The 22,454-nt window shown below is 36.6% G+C and overlaps 1 protein-coding gene across 11 annotated transcripts in view; it reads left to right on the top strand.

Annotated features, from left to right (window-relative positions):
• Positions 1-22,454, top strand: part of ralgapa2 (Ral GTPase activating protein catalytic subunit alpha 2) — a 214,882-nt gene that overhangs the window by 134,975 nt on the left and 57,453 nt on the right. For all 11 annotated transcript variants that reach the window (XM_077238633.1, XM_077238636.1, XM_077238642.1 and 8 more), the window contains 8 exons: positions 3,025-3,153; positions 3,261-3,389; positions 11,154-11,212; positions 11,814-11,922; positions 17,295-17,405; positions 17,493-17,561; positions 17,773-17,910; positions 22,081-22,264. In XM_077238633.1, coding sequence (XP_077094748.1) covers positions 3,025-3,153; positions 3,261-3,389; positions 11,154-11,212; positions 11,814-11,922; positions 17,295-17,405; positions 17,493-17,561; positions 17,773-17,910; positions 22,081-22,264 — 928 coding nt within the window. The remainder of the gene's footprint in view (positions 1-3,024; positions 3,154-3,260; positions 3,390-11,153; positions 11,213-11,813; positions 11,923-17,294; positions 17,406-17,492; positions 17,562-17,772; positions 17,911-22,080; positions 22,265-22,454) is intronic.

Genomic DNA, 22,454 nt, shown 5'->3' with positions numbered 1-22,454 from the left:
TTTTAAGTTCTGCTAACTATAAGTTTGAAACTACATGTCAACTAGCAGTCATTAGAGTATTAGTAGACTGCCTGTTTACTATCTGCTAACGCTTTATTTTGATGCTCCCCAACAGACACTCTACTGACTATAAGAAACCTGGCAACTGCATGTCAACTTATTTTATTAAACCGAACCTAACAGTCTTCTAATAGTTGACATGTAGTTGCAAAGTTTCTTATAGTTTGTAGAATGTCTAAAGTGGACCATTGAGTGTAACCAATTTGAAAAGAAATGTGGCATTTCATTTTCAAAATACTCTTGTTACATTCAAAATGTTTTAGGGTTGAAAATCATTCAGATCTGAACAAAAAATCAATAATAACGGTCTGAACTAGCAAATATCAAAGCACTGCACAACATTACATAAAGAAAGTCTTGTGCTTTGTGTTTTTTTCTTCTAATTACACACTAGTTTATATGTAAATCTGATGAAATATGAAACCTACATCTGTTCAAACCATGTGGTCAAAAAAAAAGTTCAGATTTGGAATTAAGTCGACCTGTAAACTGAAATTGCGACTCAACTTCTCGCTTGTGACATACATCTGAGAGAAACAGCTTACCTTTCTATGATAAAAAATGCTGGGCGGGACTTGATTTGGCTGGATGGTATAAAGTGGCTGTTTCAAACTACATAGACCGCTGTTTCATATTGGACAGTTATTTCCCAGGCCTCTAGCCTGTACATGTCATCAGAGGGAGGTGGGACTTTTTTTTATTTTTACTGAAGATTACAGCAGCACTTTTTCTTTTATTTTCTTTTTTTTAAATAATGACCTGCAGATAATAAGCAACATTTCATACAATAAAAAAAAAGAAGTTTTGATTTCACAGTGACTTTAATTATATCTATAGTAGGTCACTGGTTCACAACTATAATTACAAACATTTAATAAACCGTTGAGTGATTCATGACAAATACATTAATATTTATAGATTTTTGTTATATTTATATTTTATTCTTCAAAATTAAATGATCACAAGCATTTGTTTAACTATTATTACATATTGCATATTATTTTCCTCCGAAATGTATCTGTAAACAAGAACCTTAATCACACAGAACCTGTAGTTAATGATTAAACCTTTGGTTGTCTGCCGCTTTAGGGACAGGAAAGTCAACAATAAGAGCACTGCTAACAGGTGTTGGTCTGCGGCTGGATTCAGTATACACACATTGATTTTTACCTCCACTGTTTGGAGTCATATAAAGGTCAGAGATTGAAATGTGTGTCGAAGCTGTAGCACATTTAGAGTCTTCAGATGTGAAGGCCTGTCACTCGTGTGTAACTGTACATGTGCATTTCCTTGCACTGCTCTGACAATTTAAACCATTGAGCCATGTTGAGCTGCCGCACACACACACACACACACAGTGTAGATTCAGATTGTGCTTTCTGTATTTACCGCTGCATAATAGTCCCGCTTTGCAGAATTGCCGCTTCCTCCAAAATGCTCATTTTGGGTAATCACGCAGCAGTTTGGTGGCGGTTAATTACTACTGGTTGCTAAGCATTGCAAAGGTCAGTTATTGCAGAATGAGGGTAAAATGTCCCTGCAGATGCACCGCTTCCACCAATTTCACATCTCCCTCTCAGCAGGACTCTTTTTACGCAGCGAGGTGGCCTATATTGGTGTTTTCTTCTTCTTCGTCTGACAGTGTTTACAAAGGATTCAATTAAGGAAGATGAATGTAGCGGTTACGGAGCAGCTGTGCTTGTTTATGCGTTTGTTTGTTTGTGTGCATGGCACAGTTGATTTAAACGAACTGATGTGGGAGAAACAGAAATTGTGATTTATAACGCGTTTAATGCGTACACTCTGAGTTACGTAATGTTTCACACCTTCAGAGTAACGGATAGATCCTTGAAATGTTGCATGCAAGTAACCTTAGGTTTGAATCTGAGTTTGAGTTATTTCCAGAGCCTCTTCTCTGTAATTTTACTTTGATACTTTACTAAAGTACCAAATATCTACACTCCATTGCAGTTCATAAAAAAAACTTAATTTGTTACTTTGAATTGATGAATGGACACCCGCTCTGATTCTTTTTAATAAATCTATTGAATCAGTTCACAAATCACACTGAATGATTGATTCTCAAATTGGACTGATCCAAAAAATTAAGAAAAAAAACAGTGATTGAGTCAGCGCGAGTAAGTTAGCAAGTCACTAAATTTGTCATTTCTTTCTGACTCAAATGTGTCATGAGATCCTTGAAACTTGAGTCTGCGTGACTGATGGTGTGATTAATTTTATTAATGGGGCATTTTAGTATTTGTTATAAAACATACAGAATTACACATATACTGTATTTATGTGTTGAGTTGTTTGTGAACTAAACAAGTTGTTTAAGCCCATTGCTTTGAAATGCTTGAATGTGGACAGATTTCATTATTTTCACTTGTTTGCAACCTTAAATCATTAAATTGATAACTTAAATTGATATTTAGTAATATGATTTCAGACATGTATATGACATAAGACATTTGCTAATTTGCAGATTAATGCGTAGGGGTGAATTCAGGGTGATTGGGACACCTTTTGCTGGAAAAACCTGAATTCACCCATATATATTATGTTGCTAACAGTCATTAGAGTATTAGTAGACTGTTTGTTTTAATATCTGCTAACAATTTATTTTGATGCTCCCCAACAGACATTCTACTGACTATAAAAACTTTGAAACTACATGTCAACTTATTTTACTAACACTAACCTAAAAGTTTACTAATACTGAAATGATGAGATACTGAGATAATAACAATGAGAGTTAGTTGGCATGTAGTTGCAAAATTACTTACAGTTAGTAGAATGTCTAAAGTGGACTATCTAAATAGTGTCACCTCATTGTATTAGGTTATATGTTCCTACTCAAGAACTACTTCTTTACTGTCCTCTAAATTAAAGTGGCACACGGAATATACTAAAACGTTATCTTGTCTTTTTCTTCCCTGCTCTCTCATGCTCTGGTTTGCTCAGGATGTGTTGAACACGATGATAAGGTGGTGTTCACCTCGATTCTTCTTCCTTGGCCTGCCGGGCTTCACCATGCTGGTGGGAGACTTCATCACCGCAGCTGCTCGCGTCCTGAACACAGACTCTTTTGAGGTACATGCTGTTGCTACCCAATCTTTAAATGAACATATCTACACTTACACTAACTACAGAAGCACACTGCTTCATGCTGGCATCTTCTCCATTCTTGTTCTTGTCAGGCTCCACGGATCGAGGCTCAGACGGTTCTTGGTTCGCTGGTGTGCTTCCCTAACCTGTATCAACAGATCCCATCTTTGCAGTCTGTTCCCGGATCTGAGGATATTGTAGTTGGCAAAGAGGACATGAAGGTATGCTGTTATACAGGTGAACCAAATCCTGTATATCTGAACCACCTAGGTTTTGGTACTAGGAATGTGCACCACTACTAATGTCATTAATGTTTAAACTTTAAAATTAAAATTTTGTAACTGACTAGTGGACTAGTCAAACTCTCAGAAGAAAACAGTCTGTTTATGAATATGCATTCGAAATAGCCTACTTAATCTGTGAATAAAACAGTCGATTTGGTAGAATATTGATGTAGTATATGTTTTTGTCAATTAAGTTTTATTCATAATGTTACCCTTTAAACCAGTAAAAATGTTATACTGGTATTGTCCCTCATAATCGGGAGTATAACAAGCCTATAAGCAAGCTGAATGGTTATATGGAACAAAACCTTTCCTAAAAACTACATTTTGCCAATAGCTGGTGACTTGAGAAAATGTACTGGCCATAAACATATTTTACTTGCCATGAAACTGTTTTTACAAAAACATGCAGTAATGGCACCAACATTTTAGATAACAGTGAAAATCCACAATTCACTATTCCAATTTTGATACCACAGCTAAAACTACTAGCCTAACTATTATAAATTAAAAAAAAATTCCCCAAGTTGGTATTACTCTTTAGGGTCTTCATGTAAAGTTTGTAACATACTGTGGTTAAAATTCCTCAATGGTTGTGTAAAACAACAACCTTTTTACCTCCTCAAACACAGCTCTGTTCACAGCGACCCATTTCAGTGCATGTCTCTTTAAATGATCTCTTCCATGGGGGCTTGTAGACACAAGATACATAAAGTGCTGCCTAGGTGGACAGTATACAATTGGCTGAGGGTGGAAATATGCTAATACTGGACAGTCCGTCAGTGGTCGTGGACAGAGCATGAGCAATATGACATCATTCATCACTCATCCAAACGGCTTGATTATTGAGTGTGTTTAGGCTTTTTGAAGATAAAAAAAAAAGTAAATGGATGTTTTCATTGTATGGTTGTTATGTCCACACACTGCAAAGACACATTTATATGCAAACACCGTATAAAAGTGAATTTTGCATCCAATGACCCCTTTAAAGACAACTAAACAGTCAGTAATAAAATAAGAACAAATAATCAAATTACAAGCAATAGCACACATAAATACAGTAGAACAAAGATACAAAATAAATAAACAGTGCTTTTCAGGTTTTTCATGTAGGTTTAATGGTAGTTTTCAGAAAGTATTCAAATATAAAATAACATTGCATTTAGTCTTCACGGTATACATTAAATATACAGTAGTCAACATTTGAAGTGTATCAAACTTGTCCTAAGACAAGAACGGGTATTGTTTAAAATTTGTGTATAACTTTGATGAACGGTTTTAATTCACTTCAAATGTTGATGATGCGTATACCCAATGTTATGCGGCCACGACTCGAAGGGAACCTCGGGTGTGCATTATTTTTCAATAATTCAACGGCCCGGAGCCAATTATTCCGCTTATACTATGGTTCCCAAACCTAAAAACTAGAGGTCGACCGATTGTGAAATTTACCGATAGCAATATTTAGGTTTGACCGTACATGCTGTTAAACGATTATTCAACCGGCTTTTTTTATTAAAATGGATACTGGATTAAAAACAAACATAACACTCGAAGTAAAACAGTGCTGACCTGAAATGTGCTAAATTAAATAAATATATAAATATGAATATATTAAAACGAGAATTTCTACAGAATGAACTCTACAGAAAATAATTTAAACATTAAAATATCACAGGTCAAATGTTTTTCTTTAGCTATAACCTAGAAACATATTTAAATTTCATAAGTTACACTTTGCAAGTCCCAGTTGTTAACAAGGATTTATTAGCTAGCTTTCATGAACTATATGCAATATAATATACATTTTTACTGCATGTATTAAAATTTGAGCAATACAATTGTACCTTGATCATTCATGTTAGTTCATAGCACATTAACCAAGGTAATACCAGATAAAACTTAATTTAAAATGTATTAGTGAATGTTGAAATTAACAAACTAACAATGAATAATACTTCTACAACCTTTAATTAACCTTAGTTAATGCTAAAATTGTAATCTTATTGTAAAGTGTTACCATTTCATATAAATCCAAAGAGTCATGGTTAAAGATTGCCATTAAAACTACATAAATGTTGACCTATATTACATGTATAGTCTCTCACCTAGGTTATTATAGTTTTGCTTTTTTTAAATAGTTTTTATTTTAATATCATTTTCAATTTTGCTTTGTTTCATTAATGGTTTTGTTAGTTTTAGTTTAGTTTTTATTTTGCAAACACATTTCTATTTAGTTTTATTTTATTTAGTTTCAGTTTTAGTAATTATAGTTTAGAAGAGCAAACAGAACACTTCCAGTGTACATCAAATACGAGACGTTTAATTTCAGCAAAGTTTAATGTTTGCACAGATTACAGTTAACTCTTGTGCAGACATCTCAATAATAAAAATAAAATAATGGTTTGAGATTGAACAAAGCACCAAATAAATGGAACTTAAAAGTATACAAGAAAAAACTATGAAAAATTCAGACAGACTAATTCATATTAAAAACGTGCCAAGTTTACTTTTTTCAGCTGTACTATGTAGCAGACTGACCACTGGTACATTCAAATAAAAAAACCCAGCTCAATTCATCTGACTACAGCCAACACAACCTGCTGTGATGCCAGTGTGATTAAATAAGGAGATAGTTATGCAGTGTGTGAATTTGTACATGTATTTCTATCTCAGTGGGGACTTTAACCTGAATGCACACAGACTAATGGGGACCCGTGTCACTCACAGAATGAGTTTTTTTGAAAATGTAAAAATGCAGAAAGTTGTGTATGATGGGGTATAGGTTTAGGGGTCGGGTTAGTGTAAGGAGACAAAATATACAGTTTGTACAGTATAAAAACCATTACGTCTATGGAGAGTCCCTACAAAGATAGTGGGTGTGTGTTACCAGACTGTGTGTGTGTGTCCTGGTATTCCCTACATTTTGGGGAAATGTCTCCACATGGACAATAATATTATTAGCAGTAAATGTTTTGTAAAAATAAAGATAATAACAGCACCTTAGCCTGGCAAGCCAGACCTATCAAGATGTTAGGTCTGGGGACTCACAATTGGCATACCTCAATCCTAGGGGTGGAATAAACGGTTGTCTTTCAAATTCCCTCTGCACGCAATAGGACAGCGCTACAACCAACCAGAGCAACGGACGGCTGTGGCTGAGTGAGTCCCATGCGTTTTCCCACCAGCGGAGCTAGTTGATATATTAAACTTTTGCCGTATCCGGTCGTCAAAACTCCAAACACATCTTCCTTTTTTAAGAATGACTTAAGTGACGTTCTCTTAACTCCAAGTCATCCAGAGTCGCGGCCAAAGCCACTTCGAAAGACCGCTGTTAATCAGCAGCATCTTCTTTGTTTTCAAGTAGCAGGGAAATCACCTATGGAAATCAGGCGGAACCATCACAACTCTGCCGTCATTATGTTAAGCCCGCCCACCAACTCTATACACGATGTGATTGGCCTGAACAGAGTTTGGTTTTTCCAACTCGAATGCTAACGGAGAGTTGCTAGACCACACTAGGAGCAAAATAAGTTTTGCTGCCGCTAGGGTGCGTCTAGATTTCTAGGCTAACAGCACCTGTCAGCCTGTCAACATTCATGAAAACATGACATCTCAAACGTACAGTAGTAGTAGTACATTAAATTTTTTTTGTGCTTGATGGACTTGTTGTGCTGTTGCACCCGTGTCTCGCACATTCTAAAAATGCTGCGCTCAAGTTAAAAGAAGTCCAACTTGCGTCTCATTACCTTGTGTAATTTCCCAACCACTGCAACAGATGCATCCTTTACGAACAGCCACTTAGCACTAGCGATGTGTTCTACGTTACGGTCCTTCATTAAGCGTGTGACAGGACAGCGGTTAATCGCCTCATCAACTTCACGTGCATGAAGTGCCATATACAGGCATTCCCCAGGGGGGTAATCCATAGACAGTAAAAGAAATGGACACAGCGACCCCATTGATTTCAACGGAGAAGACTGAAGCCCGATTATTGCACTTCCTGTCTAATGGCTGAGCGACTGCGCAGGCTCAAACTGAGCGTGACGACAGTCTGACAGTTGTACATCTTCTAGTAGCTGTGGCAAAACAAATCTGAATCACCTAATTCCTCAAAAACGTTGTTGAAATATTTTGTCCCGTTGTTTTTATGGGCTCTCTATCTATGGGCTTCTCCCTTGACTTTATGCCTCTATGTCCCCCCAATTGCCTCATAGACAGTAAAAGATTGCCTGCGAGCTTCTCCTCCTGTCTATACGGTAATGTATCTATTGTGCGACATAAAGTCGTGTGGTAGTGACGCAATCGTTAGCCTGTTTTTAACAAAAACGCCTTTTACGGGGCCATAACGTAAGATACAAAGTAATGGAGCCTTTTATACATTGTCGCGTTTATTTAGAAATAAATAATGGACAAATGAAGTCTTTGGACGCTTCAGATGTAAAGTTATTCGCTGTCAAAGTGACGCCAAAATGAATGAGAGTCAATGGAATGCTAACAGCAGGTGAAGTTCTGCTACAATGGCGGCTCCCGCGAAGCTTCAGTTTCGTTGAAGCCTCGCGGCATCCAAAGACTTAATTTGTCCATTATTTATTTCTAAAGAAACACGATAATTGACAAAAGGCTCCATTACTTTTTATCTTACGTTATGGCCCCGTAGAAGCCGTTTTTGTAAAAATAGGCTAACGATTGCGTCATAACCACGCGACTTTCTGTTGCACAATAGAGACATTACCGTATAGACAGGAGAAGCTCGCAGGCAATATTGTACTGTCTATGAGGCAATCGGGGGGACATAGAGGCATAAATTCAAGGGAGAAGCCCATAGATAGAGAGTCCATAAAAGCAACGGGACAAAATATTTCAACGTTTTTGAGGAATTAGGTGATTCAGATTTGTCTTGGTACAGCTACTAGAAGATATACAAATTTCAGACAGTCTCCACGCTCAGTTTGAGCCTGCGCAGTCGCTCAGCCATCAGGCAGGAAGTGCAATAATCGGGCTTCAGTCTTCTCCGTTGAAATCAATAGAGTTCCGAAGTTATGACGTCACTTTGTAGGCCAAAACGCGGAAGTGAGTTAGCATTTTAGCACTTCCGGTTCCCTCGCCCTAAAGTCTATGGGTTTTTTGAATAGGTTTTTGCTAAATCGCCTGAAATAAGGTCTGTGGTTAACAAAGCCTCTAAATATTTTCACGTTTTGATCTATGACATAAAACACACCAGTTATATCCTGCTTGTGTTTTTTTAAACTTTATTGTGTCTGCTTGTGGTTTTTTAAACTTATATAGGCTTCAAAATGTATACATTTTGGATTAACTTGTAAAGATTATCTTGATAGACAAAACATGTAAGGGTCACAACTCTTTGTTGAACACAGATCTTATGTTTTGCAATTTTCCAAAAGTCTATGGGGAAAATGCATAGCTTTTCGATCGAGGGAACCCATGCGCCGCTAACTTCCGAGTTGTCCTACAAAGTGACGTCATAACTTGGGCACTCTATGGGGTCGCTGTGTCCAGTTCTTTTACTGTCTATGGCATTTCCCTAAACAGCCACAGGTCAGATTTTCCGGTAAAGTAAAGGTCGTACTAATTACGATAACAAAAAAATTAATTTTTGCTAATTATTATTTTATTTCAGTTTGTTTTTCAATAACTGTTGTTAGTTTCGTTTAGTTTTAGTTTTTCATTTATTATGAATTTTAATTTTTATTTCAGTTTACGGAAATGTTTTTTGACCATTAGTTTTAGTCTTAAGGTAATTTTCGTAAACGAAAACTGAAACTGTCTCACTTTATTTGCTTCTATTTTAGAACATTTAATGAATGTCTAATCAAAATAACAATATGTAGGCTATTGTAGTGATAAAAAAATAACTGAAATTGAATGTGTTTCTGATTTGTTTATGTTTATGTTGGCTGCATAAACATATCAATGTTGAGATATCACGTCACTAGCTTTAAATATGCAACTTTGACGGCTAATGAATGCATAAAAGTGACCAGCTGGATATAAACTAATGGAAATAGATGGAAACAATAGCGACATAAAACATTTGGGTGAGGTTTGCATGTGTTTATGTCTCATTGCTTTAATCGCTTGAGGTAGCCACTACTAATGTTAGTCCTCTCAGACTCAATGGTAAACACACTGCTGTTCTTTCTCTGCTAATGCAGAATTGAGTTCCCTTTCCGGTCTTCTTGCGCTTGAATATTTAAATTGACAAGGCTCAACCTTTCGTGAAAATACAGAATACAGTGCTGAGCATCATTCACTTTTGTTCACGTTCATGTTCTTACAACATTGCATTGTTAGAAATAGGATTCATAAAAATGTTACCAGCCAACTGATGATTGACACCGTTTCATACACTCACCAATACTGATTTTACTTGCATTTGGCGTTTGGCAAATGTATATTTTAGTCCCTGCTCCCTCACATTGTTCATCTCCCAAGTGGACAGTTCTCTTTAGCCTACCGTGACTGAACGCATGCAAGGTCTGAGGTAAACTGAAATTATTTAGTTTTTTGCTCCAGACTTTTATGTAGACATCTAATGATGCTTCTAGAGTTGATATTAGCTTTCCAATCAGCTGGTTACACATTTTGGTTTCAAACTGTCAAAAATCCTCAGATAAAGAAGGCCCCAGTGTTATTTAAAGGATTAATTCCCCCATTAATTACAATTCTGAAATTTTAAAGCCTTATGATTTAATTTCCACATGTCAATGCCATTTTCAGTTAGTAATGATTTAAATGTCTTCTCACATTTGGAGCACTATATTTTCCCTACCACAGTTGCCTTTGGATTGACTTTCAATTGACTTCTCAATGAAACTACTTAGGAGTGTGCGATATAACCAAAATCTTAAACGAACTTCATCATTTAATCATGGCAGTGATACACATCACCTAATGGTAATGCTGGCTGAAATAAGCCTATAATTACCATGTTGTATAAGCATGCACACCCTTTTTAATGGTGCATGGTACTCTTTTTGGAATTAACCAAACACATTCAAATTATTAATAAGAATTAATAACCATCCTCCAGTCATTATTTAAGTGATTAACTCTGAATAGAAATTAGCTGTTTCCGTACTTAATGTCTTCACCGGTCCAATCTTAGGCAGGCAAAGAGCTTTCAAAAGGATCTCGTGAAGAGGTGCCAATCAGGAGAAGGGTACAAAAGACTATTTGTAGCCATTCTATGATTACCCAACTTATACCCGCATACATAAAACAATATACTATACCTGTATAGCAAAGCTTAACTGCTTTGATTTATATTTTCACCAAAATCATATCATCCAGCCCTAAACTACTTTATGTGGACTATAAGGCATTAAGGTGTAACAAACATAAACAGTATGAATTTCTTTGCTTTCAAACATTGTGTATGTGTGAAAAGCACTTTACAAATTAAACTTGACTTTCATAAAATTGGAAAAACAAAAACAAACAAAAAAAAGAGTTAAAACAGACTTTTCATTTTTGGGTAAACTCAAAACATCAGGCATCTAAAAAAAAAACTTTAAAAAAACATCAGGCATACAAATATATAAATCCATTCCTATCAACATTGTCTTAGGCCATTACCAAAACCATGACCACAAAACTGAACCTAGGACCTTCTATTAGATGTATTATGCTGCCAAATATATTAGCATTAACTATCTTTGTCATTCTTTCTGTCTGTAGGACTACCTTGTAAACATTCTTCTGAAGACTGCACGTAATGAGACATGTGAAGGAGCCAGGTACAACTACATACTTTCTTACCTATCTCTATTATTATAATGATCCAATCCAGGAAAACTGACCTTTTTTGTGTTCAGTGATCTTGTACAAATTTTTGACGTTTTATTTTGATCCTATTCAAATCCCATGCATATGGAAGCTTGTTTCCACAGAATAAAAAATGAAAAAGGTAATTGCGACTTTTTTTCTCACTATTGCGAGTTTAAATCTTGGAATTGCATGATATAAAGTCACGATTGCGAGTTATAAAGTCAGAACTGAGATATAGTCACAATTCTGTGTTATAAAGTCAGAATTGCGAGATATAAACTCACAATGCGTGTTATAAACTCGCAATTACGAGAAATAAACATTACTTTTTTTTGCAATTCTGACTTTATATCTCACAATTTTGAGGAATAAAGTCAGAATTGCAAGATACAAATTGTGCAATTGTGAGATAAAAAGTCGCAATTATCTTTTATGTTTTATTCTGTGGCGGAAACAAGCTTCCATTGATACATGATTACAACCATACTGATTTGTTTTACCTTGTGAATGATATAAAAGGCTGCTCTGCTGGTCTGGCAGTAGTCTGAGTGTGTTTAAACCATGTTTTAGGTGTGTAGCGATCTGCAGTCTGGGGCTATGGGTGTGTGAGGAGCTGAGACACACAGAAACACACCATCAGGTGAAAGATGCAATCAACGTCCTGGGTGTCACGCTGAAGGTGATTATGTTTGATGTGTTCTTCACTCTGAAGTTTTTTAGTCTGTCCTCCTAATCCATATTAGTTGTATTACTACTATATGAAGTTTGTATTCATCCACAAAAGTAAAGCTAATAATTTACTGTATCTCACTTCTCTGAAAACACAATGAAAAGTGTGCGTGTGATGTTTGTAACGTTCAGCCTTGTTTTGTCAAGTCAAAATATAAAGTTTTTTTTTTTTTTTCTTATCGGTTCTAATATCTCAACTTGCGGCCACTTTATTAGTTACACCTGTTCAACTGCTCGTTAACGCAAATATCTAATCAGCCAATCACATGGCAGCAACTCAAAACATGAAGGGGCCGTTTGCACAACACCATTTTCAACTAAAAGTGTTTTGGCCGTTTATTTACCCAACAACAGTGTTCTGGTGGCCTGAGAACACAAACTTTTGAAAACGGGTTTCAAAGTGCAAGTTCTTTTTGAAAACGACACACTTATAGTATCCGTAATTACAAAAAAACGCAAATGTGTTAAAACGTTGACATCATGCACATGTGTAGGCTATTACGTGTTCAGTCTAGGCTTTTTTTCTTTCTTGTTTTTTGTGTTCAAAGGTTTTGAAATTTTCTCAAAGGAAGTAAAAAGGCACTTTATATCAAGAAGAGAACATTCTAAAATTGGGATTACAGTGAATTTTTCTGGCTTTGTGAAGATGAAATTTACCCAGAAGACAAAGTAATAATATAGTATTATCAAGATTAACATCCTTAGAATGAAAATCTGATTTAAAAAAATGATAGATTATGTAATTTAAGTCTATAGGCATGTGTGTTTGGCTCGAGTGCACTGTAGTAAAATAATGCCTGTGTGCAGCCATGTAGTCTTTCTTTACAAAGTGACATCGCCAACTACTTCTCTGGCATGCATAACCTAGCCTTATTAGTTGTTGTTGCGGATCCGTGTGAACAGGGATCGTTTTGTTGATGTTTACCTCTGTACAAATAAAAACATCAGTTTTTAGCACATCAATGTCATGTAAACGTACCCTTAGTCATGTAGACATGACTGAGCATCAGAATGGGGAAGAAAGGTGATTTAAGTGACTTTGATCGTGATGTGGTTGTTGGTGCCAGATGGGCTGGTCTAAATATAGTTAAGAAACTGCTGATCTACTGGGATTTTCATGCACAACCATCTCTATGGTTTACCAGAGAATGGTCCTAAAAGAGAAAATATCCAGTGAGCGTCAGTTCTGTGGGTGAAAATGCCTTGTTGATGCCAGAGGTCAGAGGAGAATGGCCAGATTGGTCAGGGCTGATAGAAAGGCAACAGTATCTCAAATAACCACTCGTTTAAACCGAGGTCTGCAGAAGAGCATCTCTGAACACACATCACGTCAAACCTTGAAGCAGAAGAGCTACAGCAGAAGAAGACACACCAGTGACACTACTATCAGCTGAGAACAGGAAACTGAGGCTACAGTTCGCACGGGATCACCAAAACTGGACAATTGAAGATTGGAAAAACGTTGCCTGGTCTTATGAGTCTCGATTTCTGCGGTGACATTCAGATGGTAGGATCAGAAGGACCATGACCATCCCTTTATGAACAAAGTGTACCCATCTTCTAATGGAATACTTCCAGGATAACAAAGCTCAAATCACCTCAAACTGGTTTCTTGAACATGACAATCAGTTCACTAAATTTAAGCGGCATTCAGTCACCAGGGGCCTCATTTATAAAACTGTGCGTAGGATCCTTACTAAAAGTGTACGTGCGCCAGAATGCCAAAAATGGCATACGCTAAAAATTATTCAGACTTATAAAACCGTGCGTACGCCAGAACCTGCGCAGAATTCACTTTATAAATCCCAGTTAGCGGAAGATTGTGCGCACACGGTCTCCTCCCCGAAACAACCATATATGGAGCTTACAACGCCTAGTTTTACTTTGCATATCCTCATCTGCATATCATTTGCATATGATTATTCATCCACGTGATAACATGTTTAACGGTACAAGACATTTGGAAAATATGAAATGCGGATGTGCTGTCACATTAGTTACAAATCATTTAGTAGCCTATCCTTGCCTTGTTTTTGAATAAATAAATCAAATAGTGTAAAATACATTTCGGAGAAAGTTTTTCTCAATCTTTTCCACTGGCCAATGAGTATTTTTAATTGATTTAAGTTTTTAATGGAAACAAATAGACCTTGTTTTGAATTATTTGCACAAAACTATTTTCTCAGACAATCTGCTATTATCATGATAAGCAATTATCTCTGTAGTTAAACATTAAAACACAGCATGCCAGAGGAAAAGTGTTCGAAAGCATTGCATCCACAACAAATATTTCTATTTATTGAATATAAAAAATGTTGTAACTTCTCAGTAATGATTTCATTTAATTATTTAATCTAAATGTTTACATCAGAAGTAAAACAAAGTTTAAATCAGTCTTTTATTTATTTAAACTGTTATTGTGAACATGCACTGTATTTATGATTAGGACTTATAATGAAGATTTACGATTTTAGATGCGTTATGCTATGCGTCAGTTTCACTAAACGGCCCAACGCGCTCGCTGACGCGGACATTTAAGGAGGGATGGATGATTGCTTCATGTGATAGGCTTGGTGAGTGAAATTATATTTGTATTAATTTTCTGTATATGTATAATTTTCTTTAGATTTTCTGTCTAAAAGTGACCAAAAAGACATGTAACTCTAGCTCACCATCGGTGTCGCCAAACTGCTCCATCTCCAAAATGTTCGTACGCATGGGCCAGAGTTTGCGTGAAGGTGCGCAAATCTTCCCGTCAAGTTTGTTTTTATAAATCACAACTTGTGCGTCGGTAGTGGCGCACGCCTTTTTCAGGGCCTGTTTTGTGCGTACGCAATGGTTATAAATGAGGACCCAGATCTCAGATCTCAGATCTCAAAAGTTGCCAATCCAATAGAGCAGCTTTGGGATGTGCTGGAACAAGAGATTCGCATCATGGATGTGAAGCCGACAAATCTGTGTGTGTGTGTGTGTGTGTGTGTGTGTGTGTGTGTGTGTGTGTGTGTGTGTGTGTGTGTGTGTGTGTGTGTGTGTGTGTGTGTTTGTGTGTGTTTGTGTGTGTGTGTGTGTGTGTGTGTGTGTGTGTGTGTGTGTGTGTGTGTGTGTGTGTGTGTGTGTACAGTATATGTTAGTGCTGTCAATAGATTACAGTTTTTAATCGTGATTAATTGCACCCTCTTGTGACACTTATAATGACATAAAAAAAAATCAGAATCTATAGTGTATAGTAGGTGTAGAAATACTAAACACAGCAACATGAAAAATGACAAATGAAAACATTATCCTGAATGTGTGTGGAAACAATGTGAGTGTAGTGAAATGTGTTTGTGCACAAATACATAATATATAAATGTATTTGTGCACATACACAGTTTGTTTATGCATCTATATAATAGACTCGTGTGTGCCTACTTTACGGCTCCTGTTCGTCACCACATTCGTCATGCAATCCTCATCCATCAAAACTTAACTAACGAGGCGCTTGTTTGCTTTATACAGCCAAGAAACTTAGTTTGTGTATCATCTGCCCGTACAGCGGTGGATGTGTGAGGGCTCGCGCTCTTCAGAAACATCACAGAATATGACAGAGGTCGTGTTTTGAAGCTAAACACACTGGAATGGATAATTCACTGAAAACTGCCATCTCTGATGTAATCAGCCTGGTTTTCTTTACATTAGCGCTGTTTTTGACTGATTAAATTCGCTTACTGGATCATTGGACTAAAATTGTCCTGATATGATCGCAAACAGAAAAGCGAAATCGGGTTAAATAGTTTGAATATAAATTTCCACCTACCAGGTCCCAAGATCATCTACCTGGATGTATAAATTAGCGTAACGTAATTAATTATTAATTATTTTGTATTAATTGCATGGTTTTTATATACTGAAAACTTCATGTTCTTCTTCCTTTGTAGAAAAGCTGTTGTGACAAGAGACAGAAACCAGGAAGAAAACAAAAAGGATAATAGAATTTAATTATATTTTTAAAAAGGCAAAGGATTTGGTAGAAGGCAAAGGTAATTTTTGTAGAAAATTACTTCAATATAATATAACGTAAAGTTATCATAAATCAATGGTTTATATAAAAATCCAAATGTTATCAAATACTGCATTATTAAATCAAAGTATAGTTGGAAAGACTTTTTGAACCATAGTTATTGTGATTTGAAACCACGTCTAAAACGATACCTTCCAAACTGAGTCTTCACATTCCCTTCCTCATGCAGCTGTAATTACGTCAAGTTCATGTTGACACGCTGCAGGTCAGGCCAGAATAAAGCTTTGGGAAAGGAACAGGGTTTCCATCTCTAAAAGCATGTGCCGAGCTGTTGAGAGTTTATGTGCGGCTTCTTCTCTTCTATTACTCTGAGCAAACACTCACTCTCTCACCTCAGATTCCACATGACTGAAGCCCAGAGCAAGAGAGAATTGTGGGTAGAGCAACAGACAAAATCCATTAACCTGGAATCCTCCCAGAGATGTTTCTCTAAAATAACATGGGTCTAAATAGCAAAAACAAACATAGAAATAGAAAAGACACAAATAATGGCATGTGTTTTAATCATGATGATGTATTATGCCAATAATACTTAATTTTCAGCGTCATCTTTTACCATCTGATTTATCACATATAATATTGTTAATACCTAATTGTGTTGACAGAAATTCGAGACACCGCTGTAAAATCTTGTAAAAAGAGTTTCTTAAGTTGCATATATGTATTTAATCTACAATGTATATGAACTATGAGTTATGATCTGAGAACAGGTGGTTTTAGTGAGCCATAACTTGAAAGAATCAGTCAAATGAAATGTTTCAAATGAAGAACATTCTAGTTCTTTTGTCTGATCATTTTCAAAGTGGAAAATGTATTGCTTTCTTTCTTTCTTTTTTTTTGAAAGATGTCTCTTATGCTCTCCACGGCTACATTTATTTGATCAAAACTACAGTTTTGTATTTTAAAATATTTTAAAATGTTATTAATTCATTTGTAGGCAAATCTGAATCTTCAGCTGAATTCACTCCAGTCTAGCTGCTCAAGAAATATTATTATTATGAAATATTTCATTATTATTAATTGTGCTGCTTCATATGTATTAACCATGTATTACCAATTAACCATTTTTTCGGGATTCTTTGATTAAATAGAAGGTTTATAAAGCACAAGAGGTAAAGCCTAATCTACTTAGCTTTATATCAGATTCTGCATATAAGTAATAATTATTAAATATATCTCTTCCTGATCATGTTCATTTCGTGAAAAACAGTAATTTCTATTATCTTTTTTTTTTCTTTCTCGTCTGTGATTTTGTCTTTTAGTTTGGAAATAAGGTGGTGGCAAATGTGGCCTGTGACATCTTTCAGCTACTGATTTCTCACTGGCAGCACTTACAGAGACTGGAGACATCCCTTCCCAAAAGAATTATAGAGGTATGATGCATCTTCATCAGCATGATGCATCTGTTGTGGTATTGTGCAAGTGACGCCTGAGTAATCTCTGCTTTTCCTCTCTTGTAGATTTTTGTAGCAACCATAGCATTTCTTCTGCCCAGTGCTGAACACTCAACAGTTGAGGCAGATAAAAAAGTAAGCAAAGCAGAACTGAGAGTCTTTATTTAGATCTCTGTTTGTGTAAGCAGTGTTGGACATGGGAATTCAGAATGAATCCAGCTCCTGGTTATTCTGTCTCTGTGCTTGGTGTTTCATCCGACCTAACAGCTTGTCTTTGGCAGGTTTGGCTTTATTTTGTAGTGGTGTCATGAGTGTGCTAAATGGATGTTTTCTCCGTGTGCTCTAGTTAATGGTGTCTCTACTGCTGTGCCTGCTGGACTGGTGCATGGCCGTACCTCTCTCCATCCTCCTGGAGCCCATCACTATGCCTGTGCTGGATGACCCCACCTCACAGAAAGCCCCTCTACTCGACTACATTTACAGGGTGCGTACAGGCCTTTTTTTTTTTTTTTTTGCTGATAAAAATCACAATTTAAAAAAAAATCTAGGGTTTGCTATTGATAATGCCTCGCGCATTTAAAATGGCAGACGACATTGTGGAGAAGTTAATCGCCGAGGTCTAGAAAAATCCACCACTGTTTGACAAGTCAAGGCCCCTTATAAAGAAAATGGATATGGAAAACAATCGTTCATACCCTGTAAATAAATGGTGAGAATTATTATCTCAGGGATCCAGCACTCGTTTCGACAACATTGCTTCCTTTGAAGTTGCGGTGAAAAAGACTAGTTGTTGTTTTTATTCCACTATATTGACTACATCAGCTAAATTCACTGTTAGATTATTAGATCGATTACACTAGCTTCACTCAAAACATGGCATATTCAATGACATTGTACACACTTTGAACCCTTAGCTTAGAATAAACAGACCAGTTCGTTGGTGTGGACTCAAATGTATTTATCGTTATAGTTATCTTTATAGTTATCATTCTTTGTGTGAACGGCCCTTCACAGTGTGTTCACATTTGGCAGGTCTGGTTCAATTAAAACGAACACTGCACATCAATTGCTCTGATAGTGCGGTTAATTTGAATAAGTGTAAATGCTGCCAATCTGAACCCTGTTGGGCCTCTGTCCACTTCCAAAGGAACTCTGGTGCAGCAACACTGACCAAAGGCATTTAAACAAACCAAAATCAGGACCCTGATGTCACAATATGTGACCCTACAAAAGACAGAAAGGCTTTCTGTCTTTTGTAGGGTCACATATTGTGACATCAGGGTCCTGATTTTGGTTGCATTCTCATCATAGGAGCAATGTTGACCATTTCTGTTTGGAACAAGCATGAGAAACGTCTTATAAACAAACTACTATATAAAATGTTGATTATAATGTATAATAATGCAATGGGAAAATATTTGTGGGTCCTGATAATTCCAAATCCCTGATGTTACCAGTAAAAAGTGGCATACGTTATTTTAAATACTATATATCTAGTCAGTGACAGTGTGCAAGCATGTTCGTCTAAAATAATTTTTTATTTTCAGCTTCAGAATCATGGATATTTTTATTCTGGTGTCATTATTGTGACTGTGCATTGGGTTTCCAGCACCAAGTCCAAGCCTATTAATTTACATACACAATGTAATACCACATTCAACATTTTAATCAACAGTACATTTTTTGTTAACCTTCTATCATACGTATTATCGCAATAATATTGTATTGTGAGTTCAGTATCGTGATATGTAGTGAATCATTACATGAGCTTATTGTTACAACCCTGATAAATAAACATCATAAAAAACTTTTTTTTAAGAACCTTAAGGTGCTTAGGTTCAGTGTGAATGCCAAGCAAACCAGGACTAAATGTATAAATGTATTTTTTGGTCAGGACTAAAATAACCATACTACAAGTGTGAACACACCCTAAATTTCTTCATTTTCAAACATTACACCATGGAAGTGTTATTTTGACATAAAACCGCAGGAGCCCTTAACGCTTGTCTTTTGTTGAGGAACACTTCTCATTACATGTATGGGAAGATGGTTGGCACATGTGTTCACAAATGCACGTTATGGTGACCCGAACCCAGAGCAGATGCAGAGATGGAGTTCGGGTGGAGCAGCACTTACTGTGAACATCACACTGACAGATCATGTGTTAAAACACAGTGCCATGCTTGTGCTGAAACGCACAGCACATACAGTATTTAATTCAATCACAGCCTTTGCGATTTAATAATCGCACTAAGCCATATTGCATTTTCGGTTTTATTTGGATTAATTGTGCAGCCGTAGAGTGACTGTTACTCTAGTTTGTTACTTGAAATTAAAGCAGAAATCTTCCAGTGTGTGTGTGCGCGCGCGTTATGTTCTATTATAAATGCATTCGTCCCCTCGCAGCTCATATTTAGTCATCAGACGCTAATGAGAGGGCATTGAGGGGCACAGAATAAATGAGATATTAGTCCCGGGCTGTTGTGCAGATGCAGACAGACACGGACCTTTGTGCAGATGTCATGCTCCCAGAAAAAAATGGCCGAATTATTTAAATGTCCCATTGTTGGATTGATAAGCTCACCAATGAATGCCAAACTCAAGAATTCAGTTCATCATCATATGAGAGAAAATGCACCTGCTGCAAAGGGGAAAGGGGAAGAATAAATGTCCTTTGTTTTCCTCTGCACTCGTTTGACTGTTAATCATTTTCTGCTAGTTATTATATGCTCAGTGGGATTACTTTAATCTTCCATTTGTCAGAGCTGAATAGCATCTAACATGAGCACATGTACATAACCCTCGCCAGGACAGCACATCAATACTCTTGTTCTCGATTGCCATGTCTCAATTAAGAGCAAGAAATAATGATTAGCATCTCATGCTTATAGTACTACTCAAATAATAATTGATGATAAATGTCCTTTAAGGGTATGGAGTCTTGGTTAATTTATGCAGCACAGTTTGAGAAGTGCCACTTAGAAAATTTATAAACTGATGAAATCACACTGAATCCTCAGAACCAGCGAATGCCATTTAATACTTTGGGTGCTAAATTTTCCTCAATTTATTTTCTTCCTCTCTCCTCTTATCACTAGGTGACGGCTTTATACTTAGTCAGTTTGATTTTCTACTTTATCTAACAGGAAAGGCAATCAGTTTATGGCCGAGGTATCGCAGCTCTCAGCAATCAGAATGTGAGGGATAGAAGTGCAGTGGGTTGTACCTTAGTCAACTCAAGTCACCTTTATTTATAGAGTTTACAATACAGATTGTTTTAAAGAACCTTTATAGATCTTATGCAACAGAGAAACGAGGGCGCAGCCATCTTTAAAATTTTGTCTTTGAACTTCCGTTTTTGCGGTCGTCCTGTATATTTCTATGGCATTGCTGTCCAGGAGTAATTCGCTTTTGAAGGGGATTTACTTAATGAAAGTGAAAAGTGAAATGTAAAGTTAATGAAAGTTATCATGAGGATTATAATGTTTAAAGCAGATGTATTAACAAATGTCCGTAGACCGGGAAGATTTTAATACGAGCCGTTCATTCATGAATACGCAGGATCGCTGTGAAAATACAGACCGGAAGACAAAAGACGAATGAGCACAGCGCTGAAAAGGGGCAGGGCTACATAAGGTCCATAGTAATAAACAGGAATCAACCGGAATAAATCACCTCTACAGAAAACTGTGGTGTCGTCATCAAGCTCAATTCAATTTAGTTTTTTAATGATTTACTTTTGATTTTCACTTTTACTGATATACTTTGAGAGATCATCCATCACACCCCTTTGGATGACCTGTATCTCTGATATATCAGCAGTTTTCAGTTGAACCAGATGGCACTAATAGCTCTATGGTGGTGATTATGTGGCAAATCAAAGTTCTGTGGTTTTATTTTTAGGTATTTTTACAACATGAATTTATATCAGATCATGTTTATGTAGCTTATATTGTCATTGTTTGCTGCGTCAGTGTGTGGTGTTTGAGAATGAGCCAAGGGATAAAGCCTTAATTAAATCAAACAGAGCAAACCTGTTCAGACACTATGATAAACTGTGCTGGACCGTGTCTTATCTTCTCCAGCCAATAGAGCCATGACCATCTGTTTCTGCACGTCGATACACTCCCATATCACAGGAGAAATAGATTATTAGCCCATAAAGCCCCTCTCATTGGGTTTCCTGGCTTAGCATTGTAAATATATCGTCCCATCTCCATATGGTGGCCTTGCAGCACTCAACCACACCGTCTGGGTGTAACAAAAATGTTTCAATCTATTAAAGATTTCTTTTTAATGCATCTCAGTGGTGTGCCAAGAAGATCATCTTCATGGCTGAGTTGTTGATCATAACGGAGTTCTCGATTTGATACATCTCATTAGATTTTAAAAATGGATTTTGTAAATCTAAACAATGTCAGTATTACCTTATGCTTTGCATTGTGCTTTTGTAACAACAGAACAAGCGAGAAAGCTGCTCATTATTTAATAAGTAATCCTTCTAATCTCACTTTTTCACTAAAATCACTTTTTTTTCTGAAGGTGTTCCCCAGGGTTCTGTATTAGGCATGCAAAACTTTCTTATTTATTTTATTTATTCATTATTTTTGTAGTGTATCACTGGTATACTTAATTCACTGTTCTGCTGTCTTAGGTGCTGCACACTTGTGTATCAGGGTCTAACCTACACACTCAACAAAGTCACTACCTCCTCAGCCTTGCTGATCTGTCGACAGACTATGAACCCTTCCTTACTCTAGGCAATGTCAAGAGCTTTGAACCACCCCCCATACACAATGTCATGGGAGACTTTGGAAATCTCCTCACTGTGGCTGAAGGTAAGGATTTCCTGTTATGCTTCCAATTAATCTTATTGCTATTGTGTTTTGGTATCTACAACACGTTATCGACAACGTGCTTAGGGAAATCCCATGAAAACTCTGCTGGGTCATTGCTCACCCCAAAATCAAAAGAAAAAAGAAATGTCAGTTTGTTTGTCTTTTGCCTTTTCCTATTTAAGTGCATTTG

This window comes from Siphateles boraxobius, unplaced genomic scaffold, assembly GCF_051911475.1.
Source record: "Siphateles boraxobius isolate OS27281-9 unplaced genomic scaffold, OSU_SipBor_1 22, whole genome shotgun sequence".
Taxonomy (NCBI): domain Eukaryota; kingdom Metazoa; phylum Chordata; class Actinopteri; order Cypriniformes; family Leuciscidae; genus Siphateles; species Siphateles boraxobius.
Note: the sequence above shows the minus strand (reverse complement) of the source record. Positions and strands in the feature narration are given on the sequence as shown.